Genomic DNA, 25,351 nt, shown 5'->3' with positions numbered 1-25,351 from the left:
TGCGTTGGCAAATTTGTGCCACCCATTTTCCCATGGAACATTGGGGCATCAGAAGAGAGCCATGAGGCTGAGGCTTCAGCCAGAGCCAGTCATCCCAAGAGGCCGATCCCACAGTTCTCCAGGTCCCGCAGGGGCCAGCTTTGTCATTATTCCACATTGTGCCCAGCTTTGAGCCATGGCAAACTGAGAGGGATGCCTGTGAGCCCCCTGTGGCCTGCACTAGGAGGGGACTCTCTGCTCCACAGGCAATCCACCACCCCCGGAAACTCGCTGCTAACACAGAACTCCACCTCCCCCGGAACCCCACTGCCCCACTTGGAACCAACCCTGTCCCACATGGAATCTCCCAGCCTCACATGGAACCCACTGCTTTTGGAACACCCCCCCCTTCCCCACACTTGAACCATTGGTCTCTGTTCCATTGACCTGTCCAGGGTCACCACCCAACTCCCACAAGGTGGCAATGTTTCCATGGGGTCAGGGCAGCCACAGGTTTTGCTCTGCTACCCTCTGCAGTGTGTTGGGGAAGGGTCAACACATCTTTTGTAAAGATAAATCGTGCCTCACCAATCTATTGGAATTCTTTGAGGGCATGAGCGAGCATGTGGACAAAGAGGTTCCAGTGGATATAGTGTACTTGGACTTTCAGGAAGCCTTTGACAAGGTCCCTCCCCAAAGGCTCTTAATCAAAGTAAGCTGTCATGCGATAAGAGGGAAGGTCCTCTCATGGATCAGTAACTGGTTAAAAGACAGGAAACAAAGGGTAGGAATAAATGGTCAGTTTTCAGGATGGAGAGAGGTAAATAGTGGTGTCTCCCAGGGATCTGCACTGTGACCAGTGCTGTTCAATATAAATGATCTGGAAAAAGGGGCAAACAGTGAGGTGACAAAATTTGAAGACAATACAAAACTACTCAAGATAGTTAAGTCCAAAGCAGACTGCGAAGAGTTACAAAGGGACGTCACAAAACTGGGTAACAAAATGGCAAATGAAATTTAATGTTGATAAATGCAAAGTAATGCACATTGGAAAACATCATCTCAGCTATACATATCAAAATGATGGGATCTAAATTAGCTGTTATCCATCAGGAAAGAGATCTTGGAGTCATTGTGAATAGTTCTCTGAAACTTTCTGCTCATTGTGCAGCAGTAATCAAAAAGCTAACAGAATTTTAGGAACCATTAGGAAAGGAATAGAAGATAAGACAGTAAATATCATAATGCCACTATATAAATGCTACTCCTGGGGGAATTCTGCACCACTGCACAAAATTTATGCCCCCCACATATTTCTTTGCTTCCCTGTAGAAAAATGACTTTCTGACATGGAAGCAAAGGGAAGTCATAAGAGCGGTCATACGACCCTCCCCAGCAATACGTTTCGGGTGCCAAGGGCAGCCAGCAGAGAGGTATATAACTGTGGGGCAGTGGGCTGGACTGAAGAAGACCCGACTGATGGCTCCTATCCTGTGCCAGGCTCAGCTGCTAGTCCCGGCTGGGCTGGGGAGGATGGAACTTCCTCTTCCCCTGCACGACATTCGGGGCCGTGTCAGACCCACCCCCAGATTTCTCCCCTGGCTGTAGGAAGCTCTGCAAACTCCCCCTCCCACTGCCGCACGCTTCCTGCACCCATCACTCCTGAGCTGCAGGAGGAGGTATCACTGTACTGGGAGCTGCTTCCCCATCCACTCAATCCCCGTGCATCCAGACCCCCTCATACCCAGAACCCCCTCTGACGAGCCCACTCCCACTGCACCTGGACCACCCTGACAAGCCACCTGCACCCAAATCCTCACCCTACCAAACCCCAACCTACTGAACATGTATCCCCACCCCACTGAGCCCCACTCCCACAGCATCTGGAATCCCCCACTGAGCCCCGCACACCCAGACCTCCCCTGCTGAGCCTTAACCACCTTCACCTAGACCCCCCTGCAGAGTCCCATTACTGTTGCACCCAGAACCCCCCAACAAGTCCCTGTGCATCCAGATCCCCCCCCCCCGGATCCCCCACTGAGCCACCTGGACCCAGATTGTCCAACACACAGCCCTCTCAACGTACACCTGGATCCTCCCACACTAAGCCCCTCCACACTTGGATCCTGCTTTGCTGATCTTGCCTGCCCACACCAGGTGCACCTGGCACCGAGGGGCAGGGCCCTGGGAAGTTTCTGGGTCAGGCCCGGTCTTTGCGCTGTGTGCATTGGGTGCAGCCTCATCACTGAGTCCGTGTCCTGAGGGGGACCTGCACAGTGATCTCCCACCTCTGTGCAGCCAGTGGCCTGTGCTCCCCAATGCCATGCTGGAGCCTCCACATTTATTTGACAAATAACATTTGCAGAATATTAAAATATTGTGCGCATAATAATTTTTTCGTGCAGAATGCCCTCAGGAGTAAAATCCATGTTAAGCCCACACCTTGAATACTGCATGCAATTCTGGTCACCCATGTCAAAAAGATATATTAGAATTGGAAAAAATTCAAAGGGCAACAAAAATGATTTAGGGGTATGGAACAGCTTCATAGGAGAGATTAAAAAGACTGGGATTGTTCATCTCAGAAAAGAGATGACCAAGGGAGGATATGATAGAGGTCTATAAAATCAGGAATGGTGTGGAAAAGGTGGCTAGGGAAGTGCTATTGACCACTTCACGTAACATAAAAATCAGGGGTCACCCAATGAAATTAATAGGCAGCAGGTAAAAAAAACCCACAAGGATGTATTTCTTCAAACTCACAGTCAACCCGTGGAACTCATTGCCAGGGGATGTTGTGAAGGCCAACGTATAATAGGGTTCAAAACAGAACTATATAAATTCCTGAAGGATAGGTCCATCAATGGCTATCAGACAAGATGGTCAGTGATGCAATCCCAAGTTTTGCGTGTCCCTAGCCTCTGACTGACAGAAGCTGGGAGAGGACAACAGGGGATGGATCACTCAATAATTGCCCTGTTCTGTTCATTCCCTCTGAAGCACCTGGCAGTGGCCACTGTCAGAAGACAGGACACTGGGCTATATGAACCATTGCTCTGACCCAGTGTGACAGCTTCGGTCACAGAAACCCCCTTAAGACTGTCACTAGATGTGCTGGGGTACCACTGAGAACAAACAACCCTGCCAGAGAAGGCTTCCTTCCACTCTTGTGTTGCTGAGTAAGACACTCCAGTCAATTACAGCACAGACCAAGAGGTTGGGCCACACCCCCCTGCAGTTCAGGGGTTTCTTAGTTAACAGAGACTTTCCCAGGATCCAGTATTCAGTCTTTCTGGGAGCCTAAACCCCAAATGAATCCATTTTACTCTGTATAAAGCGTATACAGGGTAAACTCATAAATTGTCTGTCCTCTATAACACTGATAGAGATATGCACAGCTGTTTGCTCCCCCAGGTATTAGTCACTAACTCTGGGTTCAATAATAAGCAAAAGTGATTGTATTAAGTATAAAAAGTAGGATTTAAGTGGTTCCAAGTAATAACAGAGAGAACAAAGTAAGTTACCAAGCAAAATGAAACAAAACAAGCAAGTCTAAGCCTAATACATTAAGAAACTGCATACAGGTAAATCTCGCCCTTAGAGCTGTTCCAATAAGCTTCTTTCACAGACTGGACTCCTTCCTAGTCTGGGCCCAGCAGTCACTCACACCCTCATAGTTACTGTCCTTTGTTCCAGTTTCTTTCAGGCATCTCTTGGGGGGTGGAGAGGCCATCCCTTAAGCCAGCTGAAGACAAAATGGAGAGGCTTCAAGGGCCTTTTATATTCTCTCCTTGTGGGTGGAAACCCCTTTGTTCTGTGCAAAATCACAGCAACAAGATGGAGTTTGTAGCCACCTGGGCAACTCACATGTCCATGAATGATTCAGCTTTTTGCAGTTCGACACCATCGTTTACATGTTAGTTTGAATGTTCCCAGGAAAGTTCAGATGTGGATTGGCATCTCCCAAAGTCCATTGTCAGTTAAGTGTTTCTTGATTGGGCATTTATTGAGAATAGTCCTTTCTCAAGAAGCTGAACAAATGCTTCACTGAGGCTACTTAGAATCAAACACACTGAGATACAAGTACATAGCGAATATTCATAACTTCAAGTACAAAAATGATACACACATGCAGACAGCATAATCATAACCAGCAAATTACAACCTTTCCATAGAAACCCCCACTTGACCTCTTCTGTACAAGACCTGGTGCCACCATAGGACCCTGGTTGCAACAATGATCTATACAGTCACAGTTCATGTCAATAACGTCACACCCAGTATGGCCGTTCTTAGGTTATTGTGTTTGGCAGGGAGCCCCAGTGCGCAGGAGCTGAGTCTGGAAGGGGTCTACAATGAGATCACCCAGCCTGTGGTGCACAGTGGCTACCTCTACAAGGCACCAGCCCTCTCCAAGCTCTCCAGCACCAGGAAGAGCAGAGATGGTAGGTATGGGCCAGGCACCATGGTGGCTAGGATGGAGAGAGGCTGCTCGGTGTGGCAGGGACCTGCCCTTGCTGACAGTGTGTTCCCTGCAGAACTGCACCGCGTCTGGTGCTCCCTGGAGAAGTCTCTCCTCTTCTACGAGACTGACAAGTGTTCTGAGTTAGTGGGGAAGGTTGAGCTGGCTGACATGGTCTCGCTGGGCGTGAGCAGAGCAGATGGACTGGCCAGTCCTGGGCCTCCAGACAGGTACCCTGCCCCGAGGGGACATGCCCCTTCCCCGTCTGCACCCCGGGGGAACGCCCACCTTCTTCCACCTCAATCAGCACCCTGGCCGGAGCACAGGCAGGTTACTCCCCGAAATCCCCGAGGGTCCAGGCCCTCGCCGGAGCCCCCATGTGGTGAGTGGATCAGGGGCAGTGAGACCCCCCAGGCACTGGATGCAGGCAGGGGTTTGGGCATGGCACGGCACTGCCCTGCAGGGAGAGGCAGGCAGCCACCTTGGGGTCCGAGCATTTCCGGGGACATGCACTGGGGAGGCAGGGGGATTAGCAGTGAAGGGGCACTATGCCCTTATGCTGAAGGGGCTGTGGTGCAGGGGCTGGGCCTGCTGAGTGCCCGCAGCAAGCTCCCTGCCTCATGAGGCTATCCATAACCAAGCCCTCTGAATTCGCTCCACTGGGCCCAAACCCTCACCACTGGGGTCTCCTGCTTGGTGCTGCAGATGTCCCAGTGAAGGCTACCTAGTGACCCTGGGCCCCCTGCTCCTGCTGCCTGGGGGGGTCGCACTCTGGCTCCTGTGTGCAGGGAGGCAGCTAGAGCTAGGCCATTTGGAAGGGCCAGCTGCCCTCCGGCCAGCTGCTGACCTTGCGCCCTGGGCCTAGCCAGCCCCATGAGCAGGGCCAGTCCTCAGGGCCATGGCCTCCATGCAGCAGAGCTCAGTACGGCCTAGACTCAGGCCTTGGGAAGGGTCATTTTCACTGCTGGACCAGAGTGCAAAGGCTGTGGGGGGCAGGGCACTGGGCTGCTGGGGGAGCCCTGCCCCCCAATGCCTTTGCCTTCATCTACAGGTTCCGCTTCACCTTGGAGCTTTTCCTGAGCGGCGACAAAGTGCAGCAGCTGGGAGCTGACGGGCTGGACACCCTGCAGGCCTGGGCCAGTGCCATCGGCAAGGTGTGTGACACGGTCACCCAGGGCACAGGTCCAGTGCGGCACCATGCCTAGCAGCACCAGCCATGGGTCAGGCTGGGAAACTGCTGCTGAGAGCTGCAGCACTAACTTGCCTCATCTCCCTGGCTTGACAGACCCGCCCCCAAACTGGCATGCTGCTGGCTGGGGGGGTCCAGGATCCAATCAGCATCCCTCCTACCCACCACATAGGTCATAGCCCCCTGCCCTGGCACTGCCCCCCTCCACACACACACGCAGAGTATAGTGTTCTGCCCTGGTTCCATCCCCAATGCAGGGCATAGTCTTTCGCCTTGTTCCTGTCCCCACCCCCAGCCACCCAAACTGGGGCACAGCCCTCTGCGATGCCCTCACCCTGCACTCAGCCCAGATCTAACCGGTCTCTCCATCCCATGCAGTGGTTCACACCGCTCAGCTGTCACTGCCTGCTGGGCTACGAGTTCCAGAGAGTGGGACAGTTGCGCTGCAGATCCATGCTCAGTCCTGAGCAGTGGCTGCAGGGCTTCTTCATCCTGCAGAAAGCCCACCTGTTCTTCTGCCCGGGGGAGGAGGGCGCAGCCGAGGACAGCATCAACCTCCGGAGGCTGCAGGAGCTCAGTGAGTACAGCCCTCGCCTGTTCCAACTGTGGGAAACAGCAGCTGTGCCCTACCCCAGCAGGGCTGCATTGCGGTGCTGGGTCAGTGAGCCTTGTACTGTGTGGCTGAGCACTGTTCACCACCAGCCATGCCCCACCACAGAGGCTGCATTCTGGTGCTGGGTCAGTGATTGCACATACACAGTATGTAAAGCATCGGGATCCTTCTAGCTTACCCTCAGTGGGGGCCGGCACTGCGCGAGGTCTCTCCCTGGCCCCTAGGTGGGATTTGCATCTGAAGTCTCCATTTGCTCCTGTGCAGGCGTGGTCCCCCTCACTGAGACTCCTGAAAAGAAGGAGGTGCTGATCCTGGTGGAGATGGGGAGGTGAGCTCTCCTGGGACATGGTGCAGGCTGAATCCCAGCCGCCCTCTCGCGGGATGCCCTGGGCAGATGGGCAGCGCCTCCTGCCTGCAAGGAGGTGTTACTGGCCCAGGGTCTGGAGCAGACTAAGCTGGGGCGACGGGGGGGAATAAACACACAGACACTGGTCAGTGGACTCCCAGCGAGTGGAGTCTGGGCACAGCTGAGGGAGAGGAGCCTGCATGAGCCTGCATGGGGGCGGGGGAATCTAATCTTTGCCCCGGGGCGGGAGCAGTGCTGTGTTTGCTGGGCCAGCGCAGGCTGAACAGCCCCGCAGTGGGGCCCCTCATCACCGGGGGCAACCTGAGGCTCACCCTAGATTTTCCTTTTGTCCAATTCCCCCCCATTGCTCTGAGCCCCATTGGGGTTAGCCGATCTGGGCCTGGGAGGGCATGCTCCAAGCTATGCCCCTCCACCCCCCCGGGTCTCCCCTAAATGTCTGCCCTGCCCCCTGGGGCTTGGGCGGGGGCCGTGCCTGTAGACAGACCTGTGTCTGGTGGGAGGAGCCAGCCAGCTCTCCTGTGCCTGCACCAGGGCAGTGGGGTGTGCCAGGGGCAGGAACGGAGCTGGGGTGGGGGTGCTGTGGGAGTCAGGCCCTGCACTGTGTCCCCAGCTGGGTTTCATCCCCTGCTCTCTGCCCTGTCCTCAGGACCTTTTACCTGCAGGGGGTGACACGGATGGACTTCGCAGCATGGTGCGCGGACATCCAGGCCTCGGCGGGGGGACGGGGCAACGCCCTGCGCGACCAGCAGCTCAGCAGGAGTGATATCCCCATCCTCGTGGACAGCTGCATTGCCTTCATCACCCAGTACGGTGAGCCCCTCTGCTTGGGGCTGGCCTGGCGCCTCCTGCTGGGTGCTGGCAGTGCTGCCAGGAGCCCTGTGTAACGATGCTGCCCTTGGTGGGACCCAACTGAGAGTGCCAACTCAGGACAAATTGCTTAAAACAGGGCAGTTACAGCCCAAGACTGGGGTTTTTCCACCTCTAAGGCAAACCAACCAGACAGAGAGGACTTTGGTTTTACCCCACTGGCTAACCACAAGTCACACAAGCAATTCCCTTAGACACTCCAGTTTCCCAGTATCACCACCAGTGCCACTTGTTATGGGGACAAATGGTTATCAAAACCAATACCCCAGTAAAAGAAAAAAAAGTTCTCTCGATCCCAAAAGACCAAGCCCCAGATCCAAGTCAATATACAAATCAGATCTTACCCACAAATCACACTGTTGCCAGTCCTTTAGAATCTAAAATCTAAAGGTTTATTCATAAAAGGAAAAAGATATAGTTGAGAGCTAGAATTGGTTAAATGGAATCAATTACTCACAGTAATGGCAAAGTTTTTGGTTCAGGCTTGCAGCAGTGATGGAATAAACTGCAGGCTCAAATCAAGTCTCTGGAGTACATCCACAGCTGGGATGGGTCATTCAGTCCTTTGTTCAGAGCTTCAGTTTGCAGCAAAGTCCCACCAGAGGTCTGAAGCAGGATTGAGGACAAGATGGAGGAACTGCAGCAGCCTTTTATAGTCTCTTGTCATGTGGCCTTTCTTTCTTTGTTCCAAAGACAAGCATTCGGGCACATGGCAAGAAAAAAACCTTAGAGTTCTGTCCATAGGCATGTCTCTGTATACCTTGCTGAGTCACAAATTTGTTAGTCTCTAAGGCCTTGGCTACACTGGTGATGTACAGCGCTGCAACTTGCTGTGCTCAGGGGTGTGAAAAAACACCCCCCTGAGCGCAGTGAGTACAGCGCTGTAAAGAGCCAGTGTAATCAGAGTATGCAGTGCTGCACGCTCGCTCGCACCACTGCAAGCTTTTCCCCTTGGAGAGGTGGAGTACATACAGCGCTGCGAGAGCTCTCTCACAGCACTGGCGGCGCGACTACACTCGCGCAGCCACGGCAGCGCTGTGAAGTCCCAAGTGTAGCCAAGGCCTAAGGTGCCACAAGTACTCCTGTTCTTTTTGCGGATACAGACTAATACGGCTGCTACTCTGAAAGGTGTATCTGCCTTCTTTCAATGGGTCAGTTGTATAGCTGATGGTCCTTAATGAGCCATCAAGCAGGCTAGGAAGAGCTGACACCAACTTGTCTCGGGTGTCACCCAGCAGCATAGCATAAGTTTGAAATACAGACAGTATAGAGCCAATATTCATAACTTCAACTACAAAAATGATATAGATATAGCATAATCATAACCAGCAAATCATAACCTTCCCATAGACACCTCACACGACAACCTTTGTACAATATTTGCTGCAAATATATAACAGTGGTTGCAACAGTGATCTATATGGTTACAGATTATGTCAACAATTTTACACCTTGTGCCACGTTCTCCTCAGCAGCAGGTGGCACTGCCTCAGGGAGAGTGCAGAGCTGCCCACTTGTCCATCAGGCATCTCCTGAGATGGCATGGGGCAGCCACTGGGAGCAGGCTGCAAGGGCATGCTCCAAGCTACCCCCCACACGCACACACACTGATCTGGGCCTCGGAGGGCACACTGTGATCTACCTGCTTATGCCACCACCAACCCCCGCACACACACACACAGAGATCTAGAGCTGGGAGGGCACACTCCCCATTAGTCCACTACCTGCCCCACCCCTGCATTGGTTGCGCTGATCTGGGCTCCCCCTTTAGCACGCAGCTCCCACGACATGGTCTCTCTCTCGCGCGCTCTGCCCACAGGGCTGCGACATGAAGGCATTTACCGGAAGAACGGGGCCAAATCCCGGATCAAGGTGCTGATGGAGCAGTTCCGCAGGGATGCCCGCAATGTCAAGCTGCGGATCAGCGACAACTTCATTGAGGACGTGACCGACGTGCTGAAGAGATTCTTCCGGGAGCTTGAGGACCCCGTCTTCACCTCGGAGCTGCACCCCCAATGGAAGGAGGCTGCGGGTACCCATCTCCCTGCCGTCCTCCCTGCCGTCCCCTGGCCTCGCCACGCAGCAGCTGTTCTCTGCCTTGGGCTCCCTCTCACCCTGACGCCCCTTCTCCTGCCACCAAGGACCACATGGCAGGGACAGACCTAGGCTAGCCCAGTGCTGAGCTCTGCTGGTGGGGGGCGCTCTGGGCCCCATTCTCCCCCTGCCCCTGGCTCCATCATTTGCACCAATGCACAGAGGGTGGGAATTATCCCAGTCTGACCTGGAGCACTGGCCCCATGAGGGGCCGGGTGATTGGTGTGAGTGTGGGTAAGATGGGGCACAGCTCCCTGCCAGTCCATGCATGGCCTGGGGCCAGCAGCTCATGCTCGGTGATGGTAGTTGTGCCTTTGCGCAGTGTTGTGTTTGTGACCATCTGCTTTCTCCAGCAATAGCCCTGAAGCCCCAACGGCTGGAGCGCTACAAGGAGCTGATCAACCGCCTGCCCCGCCTCAACCGCAGGACACTGGCTGCTCTGATTGGTCACCTCTACCGGTCAGTCTGTCCCTCCTCGGGCAGTGTGCATATGTCACTTCCTCAGGAAACAGCATGGTCTAGGAAATCGGGGGAGCATCACTGGCTGACCTGGTTCAGTCCAGACATGCCGTGTGCACTGTCTGCCCCCTTCACTTCCCACCTAGCTTCAGGGTCTCTTGGTCCCCTAGGGATATGGAGTGGCCAATGCCAGTGGTGGGTGATACAGGTATAGAGTTTGACAAATGGCCCTGGGACACGCCCCTGTCTCTGAGCTGTGCGGACAGGCTGGGAGGACCGTGCAGTTAGTCTGGGGCTGGGCCTTCCCTCTGGCAGCAAAAAATGGCAAGCAATCGTGCAACCGAAGGTGACTTGTCTGCATTTCTCAGAGGTCGGCACAGACCAGCTTGCAGGGTTAGCATTCTGTAATCTTTGTGAGGTTTTTTTCCCCTTTCTCCCCAGTTGTTATCTTCTGGTTCTATTTTGCCAGAAAATGTCCCATAGTTGGGGCTTCACACTTTCATCTTCTTTCCATCTTCCTTTTATTTGTAACTTTTCAGAACTTTCCTGACACCGGAGGAGTCACGGAGCAGCCAGATGCCAGTCAGTTCTGCCCTTTGCTGCTATGTGACTTTTCCAAAGGTGGAAATGTTACAAAGAACACAGAGGGAAATTGGAAGAAGTGGGGGAAACCCGCTCCGAGGCCATTGCACGTTCAAGTGCATTCAGTGGCCAAAAGAGGGAAGAACAAAAGGCCAAAAACTTGACGTTCAAAGTGTCGAAATTAAAGTTTTTAATTTTACATTTTGATGGAAAAAAGTGGAAAATTTCATAACCCTGTGACCTTTTTCCCCCCCCATGGAAATAGAAAAGGGTTTAGAACAAGAAGTTCTGCCTGACTCCAGCAGCTGGATGGGTGGTTCTGAACGGCCCAGCCTCGTCCCATGCTGGGGCTGCTGGGCACGCTCTGAGAACTCTCTCTCTCTCTCTCTGCCCCGGCTCGCAGCGTGCAGAAATGTGCTGACTTCAATCAGATGAGCACCAAGAACCTGTCACTGCTCTTTGCTCCCAGCCTTTTCCAGACAGACGGCAAAGGGGAACACGAGGTCAAGGTGATGGAGGACCTGATTGATAACTACGTCCGCATTTTCAACGTAAGCCCCCCACTTGCCCCACCTCCCCCAGCACTGTCTCCTCTCCCTCCTGCACCTCACGTCCCTTCTCTTGCCGCTAGATTGACGAGGACCAGGTGTCGCAGATGGATCTAGAGAACAGCCTCATCACTACCTGGAGGGATGTGCAGGTACGGGCGCCATGCACTCCCCGTGTCTTGGATCCTCCTGCTGATTTGTCCATAGGCCTCTGCCTGGGCCCGTGGACATGGGTGAGCTTCCATGGTGGAGGCAGATGGCTGGAGAGCAGCCCACCACAGGCCCATGGCTGCAAGTCCTCTGTCCCTGCATAGATCCCAGCTCCAGCATGGGCTGCCCTAGCCACACAATGGGCCCTGTGTTTGCTCTGCAATGAGATCATCTCTTACAAGGCCTCCCCAGGAACAGGAAAGGGCCCTGCCTCCCTGCCTCACCCTGCCCCAGGCCTTCGCGCTCCTGGCCCCTCTCCCTGGTGGGTGGGGCCCCCAACCTGCTCTGTAACTCCCACCCTTCTCACCCTGGGCACTGGTCACAGCGTGCAGCCACTCTGCATGCAAGCATCCCCTTCCTCAGCTCCCTGCAAGCAGACGCTGAGAGCTGCTGGCTCAGACCCACCCGTGGCAGTCTCCCAGTCCAGCACTTCGCCCAGGCTTTGCCCACCCTCTACCCTCTCTCCCCGCAGCTCTCACAGGCTGGAGATCTCATCATTGAGGTTTACCTGGAGCAGAAGCTGCCAGACTGCTGTGTCACCCTGAAGGTGAGTGAGCATGTCTTGGCTGCAGCCATGGCTCGGGCAGGGCAGCTGCATGGCCCACCCTCCATATCCCGGCCTTGCTGTCAGCTGGATGGGAGCCTTCACGGGGCCGGAGCTGTGCTGCAGGGTGGGGAGATCTCCCAGTGCCTGGTGGGTGGGGGCGCCACTCTCTGGCTAATTCCCATTCTGCTGCCGGCAGACTCGGTGGCACCCAGAGAAGGCTCAGGCCTTGGCCGGGGTGGGGACTGGGGATGAGCTGATCTTTGCGCTTCCCATAGGTGTCGCCTACCATGACGGCGGAGGAGCTGACCAATCAGGTGCTGGAGATGCGCAATATGCCAGCGAGCCTGGATATCTGGCTGACCTTTGAGGCCCTGGAGAATGGGGAGCTGGGTGAGTGACGGGGGCGTCTCTTCACTGGGCGTGCTGGGGGCTGGCTGGATGATGAGGGCGCTTCTCCATTGGAGGGGCTGGCTGGGTGACAGGGGTGCTTCTCCATTGGGGGTGGGTTGAGTGACAGGGGTGCTTCTCCATTGGGGGGGCTGGTTGGGTGACAAGGGTGCTTCTTCATTGGAGGTGGGGGCTGGTTGAGTGACGGGGGCGCTTCTCCACTGTGGGGGCTGGGGGCTGGCTGGGTGACAGGGGTGCTTCTCCATTGCGGGGGCTGTTTGGATGACAGGAGTGTTGTCTCTCTATTGGGATGGGGGGACAGGTGAGTAGCGGGGGGAGCACCTCACCATGGGGGTGGGGGCTGGGTGAGTGGCAATGGAGACAGGGGGAGGGATGGGGGTGGCCTCTCGTCATTGGAGTGGGGGGCTGAATGGCGGCAGCACTTCTCCATGGGAGCGGGGGTGATCGCTCACCATTAGGGGTGGGGGCTGGGAGGGGGCCCATAGGGCTGTGGGGGAAGAAGGTTGGACCACTCCGTCCATGCAGCGCTCACACCTTGGATCCCCTCTCCCTGCCTCCGCGGCCCCAGATGCTGCAGAGGCAGGGGGTGCCCATGCCTTCTGACAGTCCCGCGCCCTGGCATAGCATGGCAGCACTGGCCCTGTCTGGGCTGTGGCGGGCCTGGCCCTGCTGAGGGAGCTGGACCCTCCCTGGCCTCAGGGCCCACGGCAGTTCCTCTGCTGCCCGGGGTGCAAACGGCCTCCTTTCCTCTCTGTAGAGCGTCCCCTGCACCCCAAGGAGAAGGTCCTGGAGCAGGCTCTGCAGTGGTGCAAACTGCCTGAGCCCAGTACCGCCTACCTGCTGGTGAGGAAGGTTCCCATTGGACAAGGCAGCTGTCTCTTCACAGGTAAGCACCACCCGCCTTGACTAGGCTGCAAGGCCCTGCTTGAGCCCAGGGCCATTCCTGCGGGGCAAGGTGCAGCACACGGAGCAAGGCCAGCTCCTGCTGCCCATGACCCCAGTCCAGTCCCGGCCCTGGCCCCAGCTCCCTCTGCCCATGGCCCCAGCCCCAGCTCCCCTACCCATGGCTCCAGTCCAGCCCCAGCCTCAGCTTCCCCTGCCCATGGCCCCGGGCCCAGCTTCCCCTGCCCATGGCCCCAATCCGGCCCCAGCCCCAGCTCCCCCTGCCCATGGCCCCAGCCTGCCTCAGCATCAGATCCCCCTGCTCATGGCCTCTGTCAGGCCCTGCCTTGCCCATGGCTCTGGCCCTTGGCCCTGGCCCAGACCAGCCATGGGACCCAGAGCAGCAGCACTGGCTGGTCCCCATGGCCTGCCCAGTCTGTGGCCTATGCTGAGGCTGCCTGCGGGGGGGCAGTCAGTGCCTGTTGTGCCTCACACCCAGGAGGTGAAAAGAGACTTGTCCTGTTAGTGATGCTCGGAGCTAGCCAGGGCTGTGAAACAGCAACTCCTGCAGGGAAACCAGGAGGACAGAGCCAGGGCGAGGGGGACTTTGATCCCTCCTCTGCTCCTATTGTCTGACACCCCCCTGCTCCTACTGTTTGCCCCCCACCATTGTCTGTCTCACACACACACGCACCCTGACCCCTTCCACTCCTAATCCCCATCCCCAGCCTGCTCCTGCCCTGCCCAGGCCCTCTCTCTGGGTGCCCAGGACATTCCTCACCCCCTTGTTCTTCCCTGTCGTGCAGGTGCCAAGCGCGAGAGCCCCAAGTGTGGGGTGCTGAAGTGTCGGGAGGAGCCCCCCAAACTCCTGGGCTGCAAGTTTCAGGAGCGATACTTTGTCATCCAGGATCACAAGCTGCTGCTGCTGAAGGAGAAAAGGGTAAAGCAGGACCCAGACCTGGTGCTCCGGGGCAGCCCAGACACGAGTGCAGCGCTGGGCTAGGAGGGGGCCTGCCACAGCCCCTGGGATCAGGGCCCCCTTCTCCTGTGGTGGAAAGCTCTCCCAGAGATCGGGCAGGCAGGCCAACGCCCTGCCCTGCCTCCAGCCACGGGAATGGGGCGTGCGGTCTGGGGGGAGGGACTGCCAGACCTGGCTCTGAGAGGCGACCGTTCGGCCAGCTTGTGCCAGGGGAAGGTTCTGGATTCTCTCTGTGCCCCTCACACACCCAAGTCTTGGGGCCCTTTTCCCCTGTGCAGAGTGGGAGGCCCTGTCCCATCCCTGGGGCTGGTTGAGAGGGGTGCAGGTGGGGATAGGAGGCCTCAGGGAGAGGAAGAGAGGGGTGCCAGTGAGGCTGGAAGGGCTGGGCTAGTGTGGGAGGGTGCTGGCAGAGAGCGGAGTGTAGGGCTTGGGGAGGGGAGGAGAGCTGGCAGAAAGAGGAGGGCAGGTCGGGGTGAGGGGAGGTGTGCAGACGGGGAGGGCAAGGCAGGGCTGGGGGGATGGGGAATGTCCATGGGGGCAGGGCTGAGTGTCTGGCTTTTTTTTCAGAGTGCCCGGCCAGAGCGGGAGTGGCCCCTCAACATGGCCAAGGTTTACATGGGGATTCGGAAGAAGCTGAAGCCGCCGTCCCAGTAAGAGTCAGGCTTGGGGTGCAGGACCCTTCCGAGCAGTAACGCCTGCACTGATGATAACCTCCCCACACCCGCTGCCCAGAGCCGGCCCCAGCACTGTGCCTGGCATCTGTCAGCACCCCCACTTCCCTGCCCTGTTTGCAAGCACTACCCCTAACTCTACCCCAGACTTGTCCTACAGCCTCAGGCGTGACCTCCGCCAGGAGGAGCCCTGATTCGACCCCCCTTGTGCCAGGTGAGCTCTAATCCCATCACCCAGCTGCAGTGCCCCAGCTCCAGAGCCAGCCTGATAGGGACCTGCCAGTCTGCCCCAGCTCGGACCCTGCGACCCCCCCAGTTCAAGCCCCCGCCCACCTGGAGCTCTGGCTCTAGCACCTGCCCTGGCCTGATTGTGCCTTGTGTCCCTCTGCTCTAGGTGGGGATTCACTCTGATCCTGGACAAGCAGCAGCTGTGAGTACCTCATGGGGTCCCCTTGCCCCAGGGACGCAGGATGTCGGGGTCCCTGTAGCCATGGCCTGCTGCTCGGGATCCCCGGCAACTAGGGCTCAGGAACCTGACGCAGGGAGCTGGAACCTGAGAGCAGACAAGTTCTGCCAGAGCCACTAGCTGCCCATCCTGGTGGCACAGACTGCAGAGCATCAGCAGCATGGACATTGCCTGCTCCCTGCCCCCCATCTCACTCTCCCCCACTGGCCCCTGCTCCCTGTGCTGAATACAAACACGTGTGCACTGGCCTCTGCCCATGAATTCACTACTCCCCACATGAGCTTTCCAGACTGCCCAGACTTGCTCTGGGGCTCCAGGGCCCACCATGAGCTGCACCTTTAAGAGTGCCCAGCACGTGGCCTCCTGCACCCCCGGTTCCAGTTGAGAGTCTGCTGGCCCCAGCCCATCCCCTGTGATGGGCCAGATGCTTGTACATCCCCATGTCCTTTCTCACGGTCTGAGTCCCCATCCAGTGAGCCTGCCAGGGTGTGTGGTCCTGATGGCATGTTCCCACTGCCCCCATGAACTCATTGCATCTCACACTGCTCTACACAGGTTTCAGAGTAGCAGCCATGTTAGTCTGTATCCGCAAAAAGAACAGGAGTACTTGTGGCACCTTAGAGACTAACAAATTTATTAGAGCATAAGCTTTCGTGGGCTACAACCCACTTTTTCGGATGCATAGAATGGAACATATATTGAGGAGATACATATACACACATACAGAGAGCATGAACAGGTGGGAGTTGTCTTACCAACTTATCAAGCATTCTTAAAACTACAATACCCACCTGCTGAAGTGAAAAAACAGATTGACAGAGCCAGACGAGTACCCAGAAGTCACCTCCTACAAGACAAGCCCAACAAAGAAAATAACAGAACACCACTAGCTATCACCTTCAGCCCCCAACTAAAACCTCTCCAGCACATCATCAAAGATCTACAACCTATCCTGAAAGATGATCCCTCACTCTCACAGATCTTGGGAGACAGACCTGTCCTCGCTTACAGACAACCCCCCAACCTAAAGCAAATACTCACCAGCAACCACACATCACTGAACAAAACCACTGACCCAGGAACCTATCCTTGTAACAAAGCCCGATGCCAACTCTGTCCACATATCTATTCAAGTGACATCATCATAGGACCTAATCACATCAGCCATACCATCAGGGGCTCATTCACCTGCACATCTACCAATGTGATATATGCCATCATGTGCCAGCAATGCCCCTCTGCCATGTACATTGGCCAAACCGGACAGTCTCTACGCAAAAGAATTAATGGACACAAATCTGACATCAGTAATCATAATACTCAAAAACCAGTGGGAGAACACTTTAACCTGTCTGGTCATTCAATGACAGACCTGCGGGTGGCTATTTTACAACAGAAAAACTTCAGAAACAGACTCCAACGAGAGACTGCTGAGCTGGAATTGATATGCAAACTAGATACAATCAACTTAGGATTGAATAAGGACTGGGAATGGCTGAGCCATTACAAACATTGAATCTATCTCCCCTTGTAAGTATTCTCACACTTCTTATCAAACTGTCTGTACTGGGCTATCTTGATTATCACTTCAAAAGTTTTTTTTCACTTACTTAATTGGCCTCTCAGAGTTGGTAAGACAACTCCCACCTGTTTATGCTCTCTGTATGTGTGTATATATATCTCCTCAATATATGTTCCATTCTATGCATCCGAAGAAGTGGGCTGTAGCCCACGAAAGCTTATGCTCTAATAAATTTGTTAGTCTCTAAGGTGCCACAAGTATTCCTGTTCTTTTTGCTCTACACAGTATCCCTGGGACAGCTGTGCACCCCCCGCCACCACTGCCAGCCCCCAGAGCGCTGTCCCTGCCCCTGTACTCTGCTGGAGTAGTGCTGAGCAGCCAGCAGGCCCAGCGGCCAGGCCCAGCTCGGGGCTGGTATCTGGCAGTACTGCTAGGGATACAAGCCAGCTGCATGACACCAGACAAACCGCTTCCCTTTTCTTTCCCCTTCAGTCCCTCTGGCCTGGCATGTGACCCCTGTGGCTGTGCAGCATGAAGGCTGAGAATGGTAACTGCCCCACAGCCAAGGAGTCTGGGGGCCAGGGCTGGGCTGCCGGCTCTCTCCCCTCACATTCCCGTACTGTGTAGCTGGGGGAGCCAGAACGTTGGTGGATTGTGACTGTGCACAAAGCTCTCAGCACTACACGGAGACAGTGCTGGCATTGGCGCTAGTTAGAGTGAGCTCCCCGGGCTGTGCGGTGAGCTGATCCCGGCTGGGCTCCCAGCCCCCTGGCCTCTGTGTGGGGAACTTCCCATCTTCAGCCAGCCCCTGGGGAAGCTGAGATCCAGGCAGGCAGGGCCCTGCAATGATGATGTCATTACAGCAAGCTGCCCTTGGTAGCACCTTCCTCTGTGGGTAGCAGCAGGTGCCAGATCCCCAAAATCCAGCCAGTGTCTCCTCTGGCTCTGCAGGTACCTGGCATGTGCGGGGCAGGCCGAGCTGTGGGACTGGACCACCAGCATTCTGAAGGCTCAGGTGGGTGAGAGCCGGAGTGCCAGGCATGCAACGGGCCTGGGGCAGGGTGGGGCCTGGGAACGCCAAGCAGTGACATGTTGGCACTCTCATGCAGCACGACGACCTGCGCCCAGTGATCATGAGACGGCGCTCCTCCTCCGACCTCACCAAGCAGAAGTTTGGCACCATGCCCCTGATCCCTCTGCGGGGAGACAATACAGATGCCACCATGCTCTCTGCCAACCAGACCCTGGTAAGGCAGCGCCAGCATCCCCAGAGCCTTGCAGTGACAGGCTGCCAGCCCACGGCGCCACCTCCAAACACCCCCACCCGGCTCCAGACAGGCTCGGGAGAACCAGTGAACCACACAGGGGTGCTGCAGGCTGTGTCTGTCATGCAGGGCTGCCTCTCTGTGCCGTGGGTGTGAGAGCTGGGCCGGGCTGGGCAGGGGGTAATCTGGGTGTGAGTGAGGCTGGGGCTGGGCACTGTGCAGGTGGGGCCATGTTTGCGGGTGGGGCTGCGTCTGCAGGGGGCCTACCTGTGGCGCCATGTCTGCGGGAGGGGGCTGCCTGTGGGGCAGTGTTGGCGGGCGAGGCTGCATCTGCGAGGGGTGTGTGTGTATGTGCTACCGGCGGGGCTGTGTCTGCGGGGGGAGGGCAGCTATGGTGACCAGGTGTCTGGTTTTCAACCAGAACACCCGGTTGAAAAGGAATCCCGGTGGCTCTGGTCAGCACTGCTGTCCGGTTGACTGTCAGATTGGTGGCGCCGCACAGGGGGGCTGGCAGGCTCCCTTCTAGCCTCCATGCAACGCAGCTCCCAGGAAGTAGCCGGCATATTCCCCTCCAGCTACTATGCATAGGGGCAGCCATGAGGCTCTGCACGCTGCCCCCACCCCAAGCGCTGCCCCCTCAGCTCCTGTTCACTGGGAACTGTGGCCAATGGGAGTTGTGGGGATGGTGCCTGCGGACGGGGCAGCGCATAGAGCCTCCTGGCCGCACCTGCGGGTAGAAGCAGGAGGGGGGACATGCTGCTGCTTCCGGGAGCTGCTTGAGGTAAGCGCTGCCCAGAGCCTGAGCCCCTGACCCCCTCCCGGGCCCCAACCCCCTGCCTGAGCCCCAGCTCTGTTCCCCCTCCTGCCCTCCAAACCCCTCATCTCCAGCCCTGCCCCAGAGCCCGCACTCCCCGCCAGAGCTCTCACTCCCTGCCCCGTGTCCCAACCCCCTCCCCTAGCCCTGATCCCCCTCCCGCCCTCCAAACCCCTCATCCCCAGCTCTGCCCAGAGCCCACATCCCCAGACGGAGCCCTCACTCCAACCCTCTGCCCCAACCCAGAGCACCCTCCCACACCCTGAACCCCTCATTTCTGGCCCCACCCCAGAACCGACACCCCCAGCCCAGAGCCCGTACCTCCTTCCACACCCCAACCCCCTGTCTCACTCAGAGCCCCCTCCCATACTCTGAACCCCTCGGATCCACCCTCAGGCCGGAGCCCCCTCCTGCACCCAGAACTCCTCATTTCTGGCCCCACCCCAGAGCCTGCACCCCCAGCCAGAGCCCTCTATCCCTCTCGCATCCCAACCTCCTTAGCCAGCCCGGTGAAAATGAGCGAGTGAGTGAGGGTGGGAAGAGCAAGCGACAGAGGGACGGGGGGATGGAGTGAGTGGGGGCCACGTCTGTGGGTGGGGCCGTGTCTGTGAGGGGGACTGCCCCCGGGCTGTGTCTGTGGGGGGGCTGTGCCTGTGGGTGGGGCTGTGTCTGTGCAGAAGTCCCAGCCCTGCTGCGCAGTGAGCCGTGCACCTCTGTGCATAGCAGTGTGTCCTGCCTGGCCCCACGTGAGGGGTTTGCTTTCCCCTTTGCTGCAGCCTGACCCCTCTGCACTGGTGGTTGCTTACTCTCCCCATCTCCCTCTGTTTCTAGCGCCGCCTGCACACGCGAAGAACTTTGTCTATGTTCTTTGTAAGTATCTGCATGTGGGTTGCATGTTTCCGCAGGGTGCCTTGCTGTGTGCCTTGCCGGGCCATGCCATGCCCTGGGTAGCCTGGGGAGCTCTGGATTAGCTGCAGACACAACACTTCCACTGCACTTCAGGGCCTCCACTCACATCCCATGGGCAATTTGCTTTCCTGGTAGTCCCAACCAGGCATGCCCTGTGCAGTGCTATGCCTGGAGGCTGTGCATGGGCTGGGAGCCTAGCTCTGAGGAGCATGGACTGGAAAGTGGAGGCCCTAGCTACTTGCACTCCTTAGAGATCCCATGCCCCTTCTCTCAAGCTTTGGTGTCCTGGCCAAATTCGAATCTGGGTCAGTCCACTTGGCCTCCCTAGATTCCCCTGCTCCTTCAGTTGGGCATGGGAGTCCCCTTTCTTTGCTGCCCCAAATGGCTGTTACCATGTGCTGTCCAAAAGCTGCCACATCCCAGCCCAGAGATGGGCGATGCAGCCCCATCCAGCGAGCACCAGGCAGGGGTTAGCATCGTTCTAACACTCCCTGCTGTTGCTGAGAGCCCCCCAGGTGCTCTGTGCTGCGATGTCACTGCTCAGGTCAGGTCGCCCCAAGGGCACTTCTGGGGTGTCAGCAGGAAAGGACTGTTTTCATCCCCCTTTCCTCCCATGTGTTTGGAGCCAGCTGGCCCCATCATGCCAGTCCAGGGCTGCCCGGGGGGGTCTGAGCGCATGTGGAAGGAGCATGCCAGGTGGCTAGAGCTGGGGGGCGGGCTGGTTCTGCATGGCTTTGTGCTCTGTCTGGATCCCCGCTGGAGTCTCCTCACAAGCAGGGAAAGAGCCGGGGGTGGAGGCAGCGTGGCCGAGCTGGGCTGGGAGAGGCAGGGCCTGGCACTCAGAATGGCTCCGATTGGTGCTGAATAGCTTCTATCCATCCAGCTGATCACTCCAGCTCGGGCTTGGCCTCTGCCCTGCTCTGGGTGCCCGGACATGGGCCCCTTTCACCCAGACAAAGTCTGGCTTGATAGGCATTGAAGCTGCCTGGGATGGAGCTGGCCAGGGGACACACCCTTTGTTCTAGGGTTACCATATTTCAGCAAGCAAAAAAGAGGACGGGAGGAGCCCCGCCCTAGCCCCGCCCCTGCCCCTCCCACTTCCCGCCCCCCCAGAACCCCCAACCCTCCCCCCGTTCCTTGTCCCCTGACTGCCCCCTCCTGGGACCCCTGCCCCTAACTGCCCCCCAGGACTCCACTCCCTATCTAAGCCTCCCTGCCTCTTGTCCCCTGACTGCCCCAACCCTTATCCACACCCCCACCCCCAGACAGACCCCTGGGACTCCCACGCCCCATCCAACCACTCCCCACCCCCTGACAGCCCCCCCAGAACTCCCAACCCATCTAAACCTCTCTGCTCCCTGTCCCCTGACTGCTCCGATCCCTCTCCCCACTCCTGCCCCCTTGACAGCCCCCCCCAGAACTCCCAACCCATCTAAACCTCTCTGCTCCCTGTCCCCTGACTGCTCCAATCCCTCTCCCCACTCCTGCCCCCTGACAGCCCCCCCCCAGAACTCCCAACCCATCTAAACCTCTCTGCTCCCTGTCCCCTGACTGCTCCGATCCCTCTCCCCACTCCTGCCCCCTTGACAGCCCCCCCCCAGAACTCCCAACCCATCTAAACCTCTCTGCTCCCTGTCCCCTGACTGCTCCGATCCCTCTCCCCACTCCTGCCCCCTGACAGCCCCCCCCCCAGAACTCCCAACCCATCTAAACCTCTCTGCTCCCTGTCCCCTGACTGCTCCGATCCCTCTCCCCACTCCTGCCCCCTGACAGCCCCCCCCCAGAACTCGCAACCCATCTAAACCTCTCTGCTCCCTGTCCCCTGACTGATCCGATCCCTCTCCCCACCCCTGCCCCCTGACAGCCCCCCCCAGAACTCCCGACCCATCTAAACCCCTCTGCTCCCTGTCCCCTGACTGCTCCGATCCCTCTCCCCACCCCTGCCCCCTGACAGCCCCCCCGAGAACTCCCGACCCATCTAAACCCCTCTGCTCCCTGTCCCCTGACTGCTCCGATCCCTCTCCCCACTCCTGCCCCCTGACAGCCCCCCCCCCCAGAACTCCCAGCTCTCCACCCCCCTGCTCCTTGTCCCCTGACTGCCCCTTCCTGGGACCCCTGCTCCTAACTGCCCTCCAGAACCCCACCCCTAAGCCTCCCTGTTCCTTGTCCCCTAACTGCCCCCTCCTAAGACCCCCCCAACTGCCCCCCAGGACCCTACCCCCTACCTGTACCCTGACTGCCCAAAACTTTCTCCACCCCCCTCCAAAAGCCCCCCCCCCCGTTTCTTGACTGCCCCCTCCAGAACCTTCCTGCCCCCGGTCCCCCTTACCCTGCTGCTCAGAACAGGGTGTTGGGCTCTGTGCGAGCGGAGCCGGACACGTGGCTGCGCTCCCCAGCACAACAAAACCCGGTCCCTGGCCCTGCACAGTGCTGCCGGACCAGGTTGTAGGAGAGGCCAACTCAGAATGCAGGGCGGCTCCGGCTCCTCTACAGCTGCTCAGGAGTCCAGCCCGGGATTTTTCTGCAGCCCTCCCAGCCGCTCGCTCTGCCGGGGGAGGGGGAAATCCCGGACATTGTGAGTGCTTTACAAATTCCCCCCGGACGCTATTTTTAGCGCGAAAAGGAGGACATGTCCGGGTAAATCCGGACGAATGGTAACCCTACTTTGTCCTAGCTCATGGCTGCTCCCAGCCTTGTCTGGGGCACGTGCAGAGCTGGTAGCTGAGAAGGCCCCAGAGTGGCAGTGAGGCAGGAAAGCCCCTCCTGCCTAGGGCCAGCCCAGGCCTGGGGGAGGCTAGATTCCCTGATGTGAGTCAGGCACAGGAGCCACTTGGACGCAGCAGCTTCCCCTGAAGCAACCTGGGGCTTGCACACACACACCCCCATTGCTGGCAGACGTCCCAGAAAGGCCCTGCCCTCACTCCCCGGCAGCCACCTGCTGCTGCCATGGCTCCTGTGCTTGGTGCACAGTGAGGGCCCATAGATACTTGCTCTCTCTGTGCCCCCCAGCCCATGTGTGGAGGGATCAGTCCTGTGCAGTGTTCCCTGGGTCTGGGCCCCTGCTGCAGGGGACTCGCTCAGGAGGCACAGGGCATGATGCCCAGTCCTTTCACCTCTCTCCCCTTGGCCCTTGCCCAGCCCATGAAGATGCACCAGGACTCGGTGGAGGAGCAGCAGGAGGAGGCAGTGGACACAGAGCCTGTCTATGAGGAGGTGGGTGACTTCCCAGTGCTGGCCCCACTGCGGCTGGACGGAGGCCTCCTGGCCGAGCTCTCCCAGGTGCCCGCCGTGGACAGATCAAAGAAGCCGGCCCTGTTCCCAGAGCAGCCTGCGCCCCCAGCACTTCACTCTGCACGGCCCATCAGCCCAGAGCAGAGACCGTCTGGCGCCCACTTCACCAAGTCGCTTTCCCTTGAAAGAGATCTGACCCTGGAGCCTGAAAAGACCCCGGAGTGGGACAAGTCCCCTGGGCTCAGAGCCACCCAAACAGCCTCACTCGAGAGAAACATGGATCTGCCCCGCATGCTGCCTGCCCTGGGAAGGGAGCAGAACTGGACCCGGAACCCCCCACGCCCTGCGCAGCTGCCCCTTCCTCTGGAGCTGTCTCCCAGCCCTGAACCCCTGCAGGACGGCACCAGGAAGAGGAGTGCCCAGCTGCCCATGCCCATCAACGAGAAACTCATGCAGGAGCTCAGCAGCATCATCCTCAAGAAGAATGAGTGCCGGGCAGACGGGCCTGGGCAGCAAGTCACGTGACCTTGCATGGCAGTGCCAGCTGCAGGTAATGTCCTGTGATACCTGAGCCCTCTCTGGACACTCCTACCTTGCTCCCCATCTGGCATTCCCAGGGCTGGCTGCCATGTCCCAACCTCCCCCGACCCAGAGGAGCCCAGCGAGCCACCCCAGGATGGGACACAGCATTCAAGCCTCCAGCCCTGCCCTCCCAGGGTTCCTCCAGCTCTCCTGCCTATGCCAGGTGGTGTCAGCTAAAGGCAGTTAGTGGGATGCAGAAGTTGGCTCTGCCCCTTAAGGCATTGAGCCAGAGCAGTGTCTGCCCCCAGAGCACTGCACCCACAGCAGGGGGACACGCCAGCTCCAATACCTCCACAGGAAGGCATGGGACTGGAGCCTTCCCTGGGTCATGGGCAGGGCAACTGAGGCAGGAGGAGGAGATTGTAACTGATTGTGCAAAGCAAAGGGAAGTCACTGAGAAGGGAAAAGCAGAAACTAAATTACAGGAAGGAGGCAAATTTTTGCAAACATGCATTGTGCCTGGGTGTCTGCGTGGGAGGTGTGTGTGTCTTGGGTGGCTCCAGTGTGCATGACGTCTGCGTGGGAGGTGTATGCGATGGCTGTGTGTGGTTCCTGTGGCACAGTGCCTGTGCCGGCTGTGCAGGAGGTGTGCGATGGTTGTGTGTGGTTCGAGTGTACACAATGCCTGTGCTGGCTGTGAAGGAAGTGTGCAATGGCTGTGTGTGTTTCCCATGGCACAGTTGCTGTGCCAGCTGTGCGGGAGGCAGTGCTGTAACAAGGGCAAGGCTAGTGAGGCACATGCCTCGGGCACACAAAGCCGGGGGGTGAAAAAAGTGGTGGAGAGAAAAAAAAAAAAGCTGCTGGCAGGCACAGAGATATTTATAACCCAGGTAATCTATCCCTGGGCCCCACCTGCGCCCCCCCCCGCCGCGCCTCCCCCAGTGTCCCCTGGCCCCGACTTGCTCCCCCGCCCCTTCCTGCCCCAGAGCAGAGCAGCTCCATGCTGCCTCCCTGCCGCAGGGTTCTAGTGCCCCCCATCTCCACTGCCAGGGCAGACTGACTCTGAACCTGCCCTTCCCCCTCAGACCCTTTCATTTTCCAATAGGACCCTCCAGCAGCACAGGGGGGCCCCCTGCCCACAGTCACTGCTCCTGCCCTATGCTGGGCAAGGAGGCAGCCCCATCCCTCATCCACAGTGAAGCTACAGTCAGGGGCAACAGCAGGGGAGGAGGCGCACGCAGCACCCCCCTGCACTCACCACGGGGGAGGCGAGGGTGATTCCTGGACCTGAGAGGGGCCTTAGGAGCACATGCAGTGACAGTGGTGGGGGTGAGTGTGCTGCTGGGGGGGCAGGAAAGGGGGGCTCCTCCCCCAGAGCTTGCTGCTGCTGGCAGGGAAAGGGCTGGGGGGAGTCCTCTCTGGCCCCTGTCCCAGAGCAGCCTGCAAGCATCCCAAACTCATTCCCAGCCCTGCCCCACTCCAGAGCCCGCACCCCCAGTCAGAGCTTTCACCCCCCCACCGCACCCTCTGCCCGAGCCCTGAGCCCCTCCAACACCACAAACCTACCATTCCCAGCCCCAGCCAGAGCCCTCACCCCCCACACTCCTACTCTCGTCCTGAGCCCCTCCCACACTCCAACCCCCTCATCTGCAGCCACAACCCACTGCCCTCACTCCTGCACCCCATCCCTCTGCACCCCTCCCATCCCCAAACTCCCTCCCCAAACCTGCACCCCAATCCCCTGCCCCAACCTAGGGCCTGCACC

The 25,351-nt window shown here is 58.0% G+C and overlaps 1 protein-coding gene across 2 annotated transcripts in view; it reads left to right on the top strand.

The window, feature by feature from the left end:
• ARAP3 (ArfGAP with RhoGAP domain, ankyrin repeat and PH domain 3) overlaps nucleotides 1–24,402 on the top strand; it is a 58,352-nt gene extending 33,950 nt beyond the window's left edge. The window contains exons 15-34 of one of the 2 annotated variants that reach the window (XM_054038194.1): nucleotides 4,293–4,424; nucleotides 4,518–4,671; nucleotides 5,493–5,595; nucleotides 6,009–6,207; nucleotides 6,508–6,571; nucleotides 7,257–7,420; nucleotides 9,297–9,509; nucleotides 9,925–10,030; nucleotides 11,016–11,163; nucleotides 11,244–11,312; nucleotides 11,843–11,917; nucleotides 12,193–12,307; nucleotides 13,083–13,211; nucleotides 14,014–14,147; nucleotides 14,754–14,836; nucleotides 15,252–15,287; nucleotides 17,797–17,860; nucleotides 17,955–18,092; nucleotides 19,756–19,794; nucleotides 22,972–24,402. In XM_054038194.1, coding sequence (XP_053894169.1) covers nucleotides 4,293–4,424; nucleotides 4,518–4,671; nucleotides 5,493–5,595; nucleotides 6,009–6,207; nucleotides 6,508–6,571; nucleotides 7,257–7,420; nucleotides 9,297–9,509; nucleotides 9,925–10,030; nucleotides 11,016–11,163; nucleotides 11,244–11,312; nucleotides 11,843–11,917; nucleotides 12,193–12,307; nucleotides 13,083–13,211; nucleotides 14,014–14,147; nucleotides 14,754–14,836; nucleotides 15,252–15,287; nucleotides 17,797–17,860; nucleotides 17,955–18,092; nucleotides 19,756–19,794; nucleotides 22,972–23,589 — 2,783 coding nt within the window. In that variant the 3' untranslated portion in view covers nucleotides 23,590–24,402. The remainder of the gene's footprint in view (nucleotides 1–4,292; nucleotides 4,425–4,517; nucleotides 4,672–5,492; nucleotides 5,596–6,008; nucleotides 6,208–6,507; nucleotides 6,572–7,256; nucleotides 7,421–9,296; nucleotides 9,510–9,924; nucleotides 10,031–11,015; nucleotides 11,164–11,243; nucleotides 11,313–11,842; nucleotides 11,918–12,192; nucleotides 12,308–13,082; nucleotides 13,212–14,013; nucleotides 14,148–14,753; nucleotides 14,837–15,251; nucleotides 15,288–17,796; nucleotides 17,861–17,954; nucleotides 18,093–19,755; nucleotides 19,795–22,971) is intronic. The other variant, XM_054038195.1, reaches the window with a different exon arrangement.
• The last annotated feature ends 949 nt before the right edge of the window (nucleotides 24,403–25,351 follow it).

Source organism: Malaclemys terrapin, chromosome 8, assembly GCF_027887155.1.
Source record: "Malaclemys terrapin pileata isolate rMalTer1 chromosome 8, rMalTer1.hap1, whole genome shotgun sequence".
NCBI lineage: Eukaryota > Metazoa > Chordata > Testudines > Emydidae > Malaclemys > Malaclemys terrapin.
Note: the sequence above shows the minus strand (reverse complement) of the source record. Positions and strands in the feature narration are given on the sequence as shown.